Raw genomic sequence first — 12,563 nt, 5'->3', positions numbered from 1 at the left:
TTATTGACTTGTTTTGGCAGAATTTGACATAAATGTTGTGTTTGCTCAGTTAACAATTGTAATTGAAATCGATACATAAAGTGTAACATTTACCTTTATTTTTTAAAAGCCAAAACTTCGCAAGAATTTTTTGTTGCACCCCTCCAGAAAGAGGAAAATAATTCATATGATACCCTCACCCTAAATTCTCCGCCATGACTATGAATAGCATCATTTTCCTATAAAATTGTTGAAAATACGCCTCTGTAGAGGAGCTAATACTCTTGTATAGTCTCTAAAAATGAGAGCTCCACTGCCACCTACTGGAGTGAATGTGCAATTACACTTTATTCTAGTACGTTAAAACAATAAATAGAACCTATAAGACCAAAAAATGTAAGCCTGATAAATCTGATATGGTTTATTGTATATTATTGAGTTGCTTGTGTTTATTAAAAAAAAAAAAAAACATGGGAAGAGGACCTTGACAAAAAACTCTTAAACTATTAAAATATTAAATGAATAAATTTAATTAAATTAATTAATAAAATAAATGAATAATAATATTGAGGAAAAATGCAATTAGATTATTTTAAAAAAATTATCAGCCCAAATTAACAGCATTTAATTTTTTTTTTCAACAAGAAAAAACAATTTGAGGAGGCCTGCAAATAGTTACAAAAAAAACAAACAAAAAAAACAAAAAAAACAAAAACAAAACAGTGGTAGCTCTACTTACGAACGTCCCTTCATAAGAATTTTTCAAATTACGAAACTCCTCAACAGGAAAATATTGCCTCTTGTTACGAAATAATTTATTGTGCAATAATCTAAATGTGGGAATGCTGAAGCATTGATTGTGATTTTTATTCTCCACACTTTTTTTGCCGCCTAACAACTCCCACATAATACTTCCAATTACATTGTTCAAATTTCAACTGGCTTCAAAAATTCAAATCGTCTCATTCCACATGACTTACAGTATTTGCACAATTTTAACATTTAATATCAACTTTTCCCCATTCATTTTCAATGAGACAGACATTGAACTTTTTCAAGTATCACTTTCCACGCCCACTTCCATACATATAACAACATCATTACCAGGTGTCTGATACTGCTTGGTGGCACAGTTGGTAAAGTAAAATCATTTCATAATTTATCTCTCAATTGGCTTCGTAAGTTTTCCACATGCATTCAGATCTTAGGATTCAGCTACTAGCATTCAGCTTTCAGCATTCCCACGCAATTTCTCCAGAAATTGCACTTAGTCTAGTTGTGACATGTATTTGTTACATGTTTTGATGCATTTTTATGCTTTATAAAACATTTACGTCTTAATTTTGGGAGGCTTGGAACGGATTAGGGCATTTACATGGAAAATGTGTCTCTGCTTACAAACTTTTCTAGTTAAGAACTTTCTTCCAGAACCAATTAATTTCACAAGTAGAGGTACCACTGTACACATAAAATTGACCTTAAATATGAACAATAATGCAATTTTTTAACCCCCCAATATCTTAAATAAATGGAATAAACTTCCAATAAGTGTTTTCAACGAAAATCTTGGATACTAACAGCAAACCTGAACCGAGATAATTTATCTCTCAATGTGCTTTCAGCATTCCCACGCAATTTCTCCAGAAATTGCACTTAGTCTAGTTGTGACATGTATTTGTTACATGTTTTGATACATTTTTATGCTTTATAAAACATTTACGTCTTAATTTTGGGAGGCTTGGAACGGATTAGGGCATTTACATGGAAAATGCGTCTCTACTTACAAACTTTTCTACTTAAGAACTTTCTTCCAGAACCAATTAATTTCATAAATAGAGGCACTTCTAATAAGTGTTTTCAAGGAAAATCTCGGATACCAACAGCAAACCTCAACCGAGAATGTCGAGCATTGTCCCGATTCTGACCTTCGAACTCTCGACTCACTGACTTTGCACACCTTTGTGACATTGAGGATGCTGACGAGCACAGTCAAAGTCAAGTCCGCCCACATCTACACACACACACACGTCGACGCGCACACGCCTCGCCGTGGCCCCGTTTAATGGTCCGTCCCGTTTGCCAACTGTTCCTTTGAGGGGGCCGGTGCGTCGGGTTGTCGGAGCCGGGATTTGGGAGGGAGGGGCCGGTGCCGCTGGATCAGACAGATGGAGGGGGGGGTGGGGGGGGTCCGGCTCCATTCATTTCGCCGTATGAGAACAACAGAGCCCCACTTCAAACAACAAACCACGCAACCTGCTGGCCCCCGTCGTCTGCGAACGCGCACAAAAGGCATACGCAGACGACCCACATGGCGCAACACATGCGCGCCCGCACATGTGCTTTCCTTACAACCTGCGTCCGTTTCATTAAAGGCGACTTAGAAGGAGAAAAAAAAATAAAATACGGGGGTGGAGAAAATGAAGTTGTCACCGTTGTTGACGTCGCATCTGCGGCTCATCTGCTCGCCTGGCACACACACACATGCGCACAGTGGGACATAAAAACAGGCTCCACCGTGCCCCCCCCCCCACCACTGGGACCCGCACCCAAGCCGACCAACCTCCCCCCCCCTCCTGAATTCACTGGCACTTCCAGAAAGCTCGGAGGCGCCAGCGGAGCGGGGCTCATCTCTTGGGAACAATGAAGCCAGATCTTCATAAAAACTTCAAAAAGGCCTCGCCAAGTGTTTTATAGGTGCTTTAAAGGTTTATGGGCCCTGGGGAGGGTGCGAGGGAGGGCAGAGAAATGAGTGATGCCGCAGTGGCAGCCTTCACTTTTCCCACCCACTGCACGCACGCCATCACTCACGTACAAATATGCCTCGCAAATCTGCCAGTAAGTGCCAGGCTGGGATCAGACGGCGGTAGAGGCAGCGTGGACCAACGTTCGGGGGTTGCCAAAACAGGTGAGCCGACTGCGCAGGAATGCTGTATGTCGATTTCAGCAATGCGCAAAAAAAACATGGTGGGATTGTCGAGGAAGACAAAATGTGTCAAAAATCAGCGCGAGGGAGCACTTCTACTTTGCCGAGACAATCCGGCCACCTCAGGTGCAAGCAAGATTAGACATCCAATTAACTCATTCAAACCCCAAAACGTGTAAATACGTTTTTTAATACTTTGTCATTCATTCCCAAAAACGGATTTATTTGTTTTGTTGTTTTTTTTATTAGAGCTGTCAAACGATTACATTTTTTAATCAGATTAATCACATCTTAAAATTTTGATTAATCGCGATTAATCGCTTATTTAAAAAGGCTTTTTTATCAACATTTTTTGCCCATCAAATTTAAAATGCATCTCTTTATGTGTTAATTTTTTCGGCATTTAATATTAAGAGGACGTCTCATCATCCTCTTTTTCTAATCAGTTACATTACTTGCATAATTTAAAGTGGAAAAAATGATCCATATAATTTGACATGAACAAATATTCTGAATGTCACATGCAAACATTTATTAAATGCATGTTATGTTTATTGTTCATACACAACCTGTGCTACCTTTAACGTAGCCATCCGCTGTAAAGCTAAAGGATCATTTGCAGTCAAAATTAATAGTGCGATTAATCTGCGTTAATACATGATTAATGCGATAATTCTTTTGTGATTAATTAATTAGTTAACGCTTTAACTTTGACAGCACTATTTCTTTATGCAAGGGCATAAAGAAAGCTTTGATGCAGCTTCTGATATGAAGGGGTGGCTTAAAGCATTGGTAGTTACTACCAAAAAAACGACCAGCAGGTGGCAGCAGAGTATAAGAGATCAGCCAGGATCATGTTGCAATAAGCTCTTTTTGTGAATGTGAATAAATATTGATGAAACTTAACTGTATTCTAATGTTAATTGCTGCAAAATGGAAACACTTACAAATATATTTTTTCCTGATGAAAGAAGATATGCTAATCTTTCTTTTGATAAGTTCCATGTTTTTATAGCAATCGAACACAATATTCTGTAGGCCTTGCAAAATCAGTCAAATTTCAATAAAACAGCCGGGACCAAAGGGGTTGCTTCACTGAAAACGGCTGGGAGTGAATGAGTTAACTTTTGTTGCCCCATCCAGAAAGGGGAGGGGTGAGCAGTTCCGCACTGTGCAAACATGGATGCCGTTTTGAGTAATGTGCACCTCCAAAAAACAAAACAAAACAAAACAAAAACATGATGCCAGCAGGTACTATTTAGCCCAAAGGACAACATGAGTAGCCCACAAGTCTGTTCTAAAAATAACTCACAAGTGATGAGACTAAGACAAAGTAAGCACACATGAGTTGAAAAATAGGGCTTTTGTGGATATATAAAAATGGGCCAAAAATAAATTTGAAGCACCACACTGAAAAATGTTTCTAATATTTTGACCGTCATGAAAATAAATATTGTTACATAGAGTGATACCTTTGTGCAAACTTGAGCATCATTCTCAAAAACTAAATAAATACTTTGTCTGTGATGTCAAAGGTCACATGTATTTATTTTCCTGTCCTAGAACTCAAGTGGTGTGAGTTCTCCTCGTGCCTGTATTGTGATGAGTCATTGAGCTGCGCGTGCTTCCCTTCACTTGCATGAATGACACTATTCAAGACTTTTTTTTTTTTTTTTTTTGGAAGGTTTGCTTTATAGCTGCTCAGATATGCCAGGCGGTTTATATTTAGCTCGGGTCCTTCGGGAGTCAGAAGGTTTAAAATTAGGAGGTGCCAGAATTCCTGTACAATTCTTAAGTTACTGTCAATAAACAGCAAAGGGTTGCTCTTAAAGGGGCAGTGTCGAGGAGGACGACTGCGTGCGTGCGTGTGTGACATAAGCTGCCTCAGTATGTCTGCATTGATGCAGGACAAATATGTCAATCGTTTACATCATACACGCATGCATTTACATGTCGTTATGCGCGCTCGCGCACGTTAGCGTCTGTCGGATGTGTTGACAGCGAAGCATGCGACATTTTATTTGCTCAGGAGCTGAGAAAACATGCGGCGCTAGCAAGGCGGGCGCTGTGTGATATGAGCCTGCTGAAAGCAAGCTGGCCAACTCGAGGCTCCGGTCTGCGATCCACGTCAACGCGCAACACTCGACGTGCGCCCGCGTAGCGCGACGGTCCTGTTGGAATGTTTGAAAACTCTCTCGTCATCTTGGATGATTTTGGGTGAGAGGTGGGATGCACCCAAAACTGGTCACTTGTAATATATAGAGTGCAATATCTATATAATATAAGTAAGACTGTATAGCCATATATACATATGGGAAAAAAACAAACAAAACAAAACTATAAAACTGAAACTAATCATTTAGTGAAGTGAAGCATTGAATAAATGTTTGCGTGTGACATTCAGAATATTCGCTCATGTCAAACTATTGGGGTCATTTTTTTCCCACTTTAAATTATGCAAGTAATTAACTGATGAGAAAAAGAGGAGGATGAGACGTCCTCTTAACATTAAATGTCGAAGAAATTAACACATAAGAAGTGTATTTTAAATTTGGCGAGCAAAAAATGTTGATTAAAAAAAGCCTTTTTAATTAAGCGATTAATCGCGATTAATCAAAATTTTGAGATGTGATTAATCTGATTAAAAAAGTGTAATTAACAGCTCTAATATTGGTCAGAAATGAATGGTCGCCAGTCAATGTCAGACCAGACATAGCCAAACAATTGATTGGTCGCCAGTGCACCTGTCGCCAAACACTTGACTAGCATTTGGATTAATTTCAGAAAATGAATGACTTAATCTACAAATTAGTAACGATTCCATTAGTCAACTCGATTTGAGTGAACTGAGTTCATGATTGCAAACGAAGCGGAAGCGTTCCGCTCCTCACACGGAGCTTCTTGGAGGAAATCAAGACAATACGGCCCGGAGAAAAAGCGATCCATCGCACATTTGTAAAGGCTGCAGCTTGCCAAAAAGTGTTCTTGAGACAAAAAGGTGGCGCGACACGAAATGTGTTTCCGGAAGAAAGCCACAAGAGAATGCGTAGTTTTCCTTCTGTCATATTCATTTATTGTTGAATAAAAATAGATTTTAGCAAAAAAGTGACGTGACGTCTCCTTCATGAGTCCACCGACAGCTTGTAAACACGAGGCTAGCAAACACGTTTCGACGCTCCTCTGCTTTCTTTTACATACGATACATTCAACATCTGCTCTACTCTCTATTTACATAGTCGTCCTTTTTCTTTTCTTTTTTTTTTGTTTTTGCAATTGGCCCTCATACAAAAAAAAAACAACAAAAGAAGCTAAGCGCTAACACAACAGCCAACGTTAAAACCGAATACACAATTTGAAACCATTTTTTTCCCAACATACAGTAGAAGCACAAAAGCACACGTTTTGTTCTTTTAGTAAACTTTGTAAACACTTTCAAGTGAGCGACGGAGGTTGTCATGGCAACCACCTCCCCTTGCTACAATTATTTCACCGAGCATGGAAAAAAGCCTTCTTTTTTTTTTGTCCCGAAAAATTGCAATCCCAGTGAGAGTTGTAAACAGTTTGAACGGAATGTGGAGAATGTCAGGAGCTTCTTTGTGGTTTGTCCCAGAAAGTTTTTTTTTTTTTAAACTTATTGTCACCCCTCTGAAAAGAAAAGCACCTTTCAAGTCCTTTGGTGGGGAAGGATGAGCACCGCTTCCTGGTGCACTGTGGGTAATATCAAAACAGCAAAACACTGAACTGGTCAACTTTTTTTAGCACGGCATGACACGATTTCTAAAGAAGCACAACTTTTGGAAGATGCTCGTCAAAAAACAAAAAGTATTGCTTGTTGTTTTGAATCTGCAAATTTGCTGGTTTGAGCTCATTTTTTTTTTTTTTTTTTTTTATTTACAAGATCCGACGTTGGAGCTACAGTGTGTCGACTTTACACTTGATGTGGACGCAAGGCTACAAGACAGTCTTCCACGGAAGTCTGCATCGTTTTCGAAGAGTTTGTTTCGTTTCTCAGAAGAAAAATCATTTGAAAATAACGCAGTCTTTGAAAGCGTCACACCGTGGTGGCTCGTCCGTGTTTGAGAGCGAGGGGCGAGTAGGCCTTAATGCGCACGCACAACTTACCCCTCAGCCAGGGGTTTTGCAGCTCCAGGGGGCAGAAGTCGTCCCGCAGCCACTTTTCCCGCTCGTCCACCACAAGCACCAGGCCAAAGTGCTTCAGCTGTTCGGGCCCGTAAAACGCGTCCTCATCCGGATCGCCGCCGCCGCCGAACATTCGCCGGGACACCAGGTTCATCTCTTGCACCACCAGTTGGACCATCTCGCCCGCTGACGTGCATGGAGTCACGCAAAGCTAGGAGCAAGACAGAAGGACGTCATTTCAATTTTCGGGAAATTGGTGGTGTCAAAATGAGTGCATTCATTTTGCGTTAATTTAACTCATTTGCTCCCAAAGACGTATTTATACGTTTTTGTGTGTGTTTTTTTTCCCTTCTCCTTATGCTTAGGTTTTGAGGCTTTGATGCAGCCTCTGACCTGAAGAGGTCACTTAAAGCAATGGTACTTATTACAAAATTTGACCATCAGGTGGCAGCAGAGTATAAAAGATCAACCAGGCCCACGTTGCAACAAGCTCTTTTCATCAATGTTTTCGACACATTGTGAATAATGGTGAAAATTGTAAAATGGAAACAGATGCAAATATGCTTTTACTTTTTTTTTATCCTGATGAAAGAAGAGACTAAACTTTCTTTTGGTAGATTCCATGTTTTTATAGCAGCAGAACACAATATTCTGTGGGCCTTGCAAAATCAGTCCAAATCCAGTAAAACAGGGAACGGGGTTGCTTTAGTGAACGTGCGATTAATGACACGCCCATGTCAAAAATTTGGCAGTTATAAATTGAACTCATTTGCAAATACGTTTTAAGTGTCCCGAAGACGTATTTATATGTTTTTTTTTTTTTTTTTTTAAATGCTAATACAGAAGACTTTGATGCAGCCTCTCAACTGCAGCAAATGGGTGAAAAAAATGGTAGTAACTACAAAAACGGCCAGCAGGTGGCAACAGAGTATAAGAGATCAACCAGGGCCATGTTGAAAACGAGATGTTTCCCCACAATGCTCAACATATTTGTGAATAATGATGAAACTTAGCTATATTCGAATGCTAATTGCTGCAAAACGGAAACAGATGCAAATATACTTTAAACTTTCGTTTGGTAGGTTCTATTATTTATAGCAAAAAGAACACAATATTCTGTGGGTCTTGCAAAATCAGACAAAATCCAGTAAAACGGCTGCATGCATAATTTGTGGAGATTGGGTTCAAGCTGTATTTTACAATTTTAAAAATGTGCAGAAAGTTACTTCATGTCAAAGATTAGATCGTTCTTAATATGTAAAGAAAAATTAACTGAGCTGTCACCGTCTTACAAATGCAATTCTGCCATCTAGTCGCAGAAAAATGACCAACACACTCGTTTTTTACTGTACATCTTTTTAATTTTAACTCAATTTTATGAATTATGAAATTACTCTATCAATGACTAAAAGATGCAGCCATATTTCGATTTTTTTTTTTCATTTTTATGTTAACAAAAGCATGAAAACTTGTAAAAAAAAAAATAAAAAAAAAATTGATTGTACAGTTTTTGTGATTAATTATGAGTTAGCTGTTAAAGTCACACGATTAATTACGATAAAAAATGTTAACCATAAATTTTCCACATACCTTGACACTGGTCTCCTTGGGGAGGCCCGTGCGGTATTGCGGGTAAACTCTAAGCGTGGCGTGGGAGCTTTTCCTGTGGGCTGCCGGCCGCGGGGACGAGAGCTGCTGGGTGCCGCTGTCCTCCGATAGCGTCCGCGCGGGCGGGCGCTGCTGCGGGCCGCGTTCCGCCGAACAGCAGCGGTCCACCGACGACGGCCTGTGCCAACGTCGCCGCGGCGAGGCGGCCGGCGACGACGCGCGCTGCGGGTTCGACTGCTGGTTGGCGGACGCGGCCGAGGGGAACTCCAGGCTGCTGGTGCGCACGCAGAAGGCCTGCCGCTTCTCCGTGATGTGCAACAGCTCAATCTGCCGGCTCGGCAGGATGAAGTCGCTGTCAAAAAGCTCGGGCGGGCCCCGCCGCCGCTCGCCCCCGCGGCAGACGCCGCCGCCGCCGCACCTGCCGAGTTCGCGGCCTCGCTGCTGCTCCGACGCCTGCAGGACGTCGGGCGTGGAGTCCCTCAGGGCTCCGCTTCCGCCCCCTTGTCCGCTTCGGCCGAGCGCGACGCCCGAGCCGCTGCCGTCGCTGCGGAGGAAGCCGCGGGGCTCCAGGGGCGCGGAGGTGGAGAGCGGGGACGGGGGCAGCAGGTCCAGCTCGCGGGGGCTCTGGGCCCGACTGGAGTCGTAGTCGCTGTCGGTGGTGAGGAAGACCTCGGAGGAGCCCTCCTCGTCCGACAGGCCTGCGAAGTCTGAACAGGAAACATTTTTAAAACATGTTTCAAACTCAAATGTACAGTGCATCCAGAAAATACTCAGCTCTCGGGCTGTGCAATTAATGGTAATTCAATTACAATTTCAATACTTACACTCCACAATTACAAAATCAGCATACTCGTAAAAAAATATATATATATATATATTAATACTGAGTTGTTTAAACTTATACATGTGCCCCTTTTTTTAAATTTAAAAATAACTATTAAATTTTGTTTCATCCAAAAGAAATCTGCATAATTATACTGTTTCAAATAATTTTATTTGTCTTAATGTTTTACTCCTTTGACTGAATATTTTTTACCTTTAAACATTTTATTCTTTTGTACTAAAAAAAAAAAAAAAAAAAAAAAAAAGATCATCCTAATCGTGATATCAATTATTACCAAAATAATTGTGATTAATATTTTTCAGATCTTTACTTTTTAAAAATGTTATGTTCAGGGATGGGAATCAAAAATACAGCCAGTTTCCGTAATTTGATTCCTAGTAAACAATTGTTTCATTCACTCAACCAGTGAGAATCGAGAAGGAATCGGATTGGACTCAAAACGTTTGGGTTAAAAAAAAACAAAAAAAAACTGACTGATTGAGTTATTGAACCCAAAAAGTTAAATAACAAAAAAAGTTATTTCACGCATTTTTCACCATTTTTTTTTTTTTTTGAGTTAACTGAATAGAATAACCCATTTGAACTGGCTCAAAAATGATTTGACTCCACTTTTTGAGTTATTTTAGCAAAAAGTTGGATCATATTAAATAAAATTAATTTAAGCAACCTAATTTTTGGGTAAATTGAATAACCCAAAACTTTGGGTCAGTCCCTATTTTTATTTATTTATTTTTTTTACCCAATTTGGTTTTTTTTTTTTTTTTTACCCAAACTTTTTGAGTTATTTTAGCAAAAAGTTAGTTAAATAAAATAACATTAATTTCAGCAACCTAATTTTTGGGTAAATTGAATAACCCAAAAATTTGGGTCAGTCCCCCTTTTTTTTTTTTTTTCTTTTACCCAATTTGGGTTATTTTTTTTTACCCAAACATTGAGTTATTTTAGTAAAAAGTTGGTTAAATTAAATAAAAAATAATTTAAGCAACCTAATTTTTGGATAAATTGAACCCCAAACGTTGGGTCAGTCTTTTTTTTTTTTTTTTTTGAACCCAATTTGTTTTGTTTGTTTTGTTAGTTAAATAAAATAAAATTAATTTCAGCAACCTAATTTTTGGGTAAATTGAATAACCCAAAAATTTGGGTCAGTCCCCCTTTTTTTTTTTTTTTTCTTTTACCCAATTTGGGTTATTTTTTTTTACCCAAACCTTTTGAGTTATTTTAGCAAAAAGGTGGTGAAATTAAATAAAATTAATTTAAGCAACCTAATTTCTCGGGAAACTGAATAACCCAGAAAATTGTGTCAGTCCCTTTTTGACCCATATTGGGTTATTTTTGACCCAACTGTTCTCACAGTCAGACCTGAGTGCTTGCGGCAAGGTTCCGGCGAAGGCAAGGGGGACGGCACGAAGTCGGGCTGGGAGGAGGTGGAGGTCGGCTTGTCAGGCATCACTTCCTTGGAGAAGTCGATCAAGCCGCTGATGGAGATGCCGCCAGTCGGCTGTTTGTAGCGAGCGTACTGCAAGGCCTCCATGATCCACCTGGCGTCACGCCACACCTCCTCCATTTGCTGGCGTAATGAAGCGGACGTGGGATTAAGCCGCACAAATCTTCACTTTGAATTTCAAGCAAGTCCTAACATTGGTGACTCAAGTCATGTTACCGGATTTCTGGTTGAGTTCTGTACCTGAACGTGCTCTTGAAGCTGCTGGTGCTTCTTCTTGGCGGCGGCGAGCTCGTCTTCAGAGAAAGCCTCCCTCAGGGCCTGCTGGGACATGAGCGACTCCAGCTCCAGCAAGGCGGACACCCGGCAGTACTGGCCGATGAAACCGGGGCAATAGGCGTTAAAGTGGACTGGTGGGGGAAGAAGCGGAGAAGGTCAATTAACGGAGTTCGTCGCAGCGAATCAAGCCACTTTTCAAAATATCGCTCGCTCACCCAGTTCAAAAATCTGCAGCGGCAGCGTCAGGAAGCCGGAGCGGGGCGAGTACGGATTATTCTGACCGGGAGCTGTGCACACTTCGTCGCAAGGAGGCAGGAGGAGAAGGAAGGAAACCTTGTCTCCAAACTCCAACACTTCCTGGGTGTAAATCCGGAAGTCCTGCGCCTGGAGACAAACAGAAAACCTGTTTATATATACACCAGATTTTTCGACTACAAGTTGCTCCGGAGTATAAATTAGAATTTTTTGGGGGGGAAATTAATTTATTATATTATTAATTACATTTATTTAGTCAGGTTGCTTATCTTGTGTAGACCAAGGTTATTTTAGTTACTAAAACTAACGAAAAAACTAAAACTAAAATTAAAAAATTTCGTGAACGAAATAAAATAAAAACGAAAACTAACTGAAACATTTTATGTTTACAAAACTAACTAAAACTAACTATAATTACAGCAAGAATGTCCTTCGTTTTAGTCTTTGGTAATTAATTTAATGCATGAGCCTTTGGGGAGGATTTTAAATGTGATTTAAAGTAGATTTATTTTGATATTAACCGGAAAAAAGGACGTCTGAAAGTGTGTCACACAGAAATGACGTCATCTAGCAGCAGCCAATAGAAAAGCACCTTCAGCTTATGGTGTGTGTTTTTTTAAATATTGCGCACAAGTAATATACATTTAAAAAAAATGAAAAAAAATAAATAAAAAATAAAACTAACCAAAACTAAACTAAAACGAAGAATTTATTAAATAAATAAAACTAATAAAAACTAACAGAACCACCCTGAAAACCAATTAAAACTAACTAAATTTAAAAAACAAAATTCAAAACTAAATGAAAAATTCAAAATTTATAATAACCTTGGTGTTGACTGTGTTGAGAAAATGCAAAAATAAATAAATAAATAAATATTAAATAAAAATAAAAACTGCGACCCTTGTGAGGAGTAAGCGGTTAAGAAAATGGATGGATAAAAAAAAAAAAAACATAAAAAATAAATAAATAAATAAAACAAAGCAATTTACGGGAAATTGCAGTTCCATTCCACAACCCATGGGAGTTGGCGGTCTAACCAGAAGTGACCAGAACCCCATCGGAATGAAGCTTTGCGGGTTCGAATGTTTCCC

The 12,563-nt window shown here is 39.6% G+C and overlaps 1 protein-coding gene across 3 annotated transcripts in view; it reads right to left on the bottom strand.

The window, feature by feature from the left end:
• Positions 1 to 5,949: 5,949 nt before the first annotated feature.
• The window catches only part of ankfn1b (ankyrin repeat and fibronectin type III domain containing 1b), a 154,950-nt gene continuing 148,336 nt past the window's right edge, over positions 5,950 to 12,563 (bottom strand). For all 3 annotated transcript variants that reach the window (XM_077503509.1, XM_077503510.1, XM_077503508.1), the window contains 5 exons: positions 11,430 to 11,598; positions 11,179 to 11,345; positions 10,854 to 11,061; positions 8,633 to 9,357; positions 5,950 to 7,253 (listed from right to left, as the gene is read on the bottom strand). In XM_077503509.1, the coding sequence (XP_077359635.1) occupies positions 6,954 to 7,253; positions 8,633 to 9,357; positions 10,854 to 11,061; positions 11,179 to 11,345; positions 11,430 to 11,598 (1,569 nt within the window). In that variant the 3' untranslated portion in view covers positions 5,950 to 6,953. The remainder of the gene's footprint in view (positions 7,254 to 8,632; positions 9,358 to 10,853; positions 11,062 to 11,178; positions 11,346 to 11,429; positions 11,599 to 12,563) is intronic.

Source organism: Festucalex cinctus, chromosome 17 (genome assembly GCF_051991245.1).
Source record: "Festucalex cinctus isolate MCC-2025b chromosome 17, RoL_Fcin_1.0, whole genome shotgun sequence".
NCBI lineage: Eukaryota > Metazoa > Chordata > Actinopteri > Syngnathiformes > Syngnathidae > Festucalex > Festucalex cinctus.
This window is presented reverse-complemented; position numbering and strand designations above follow the sequence as displayed.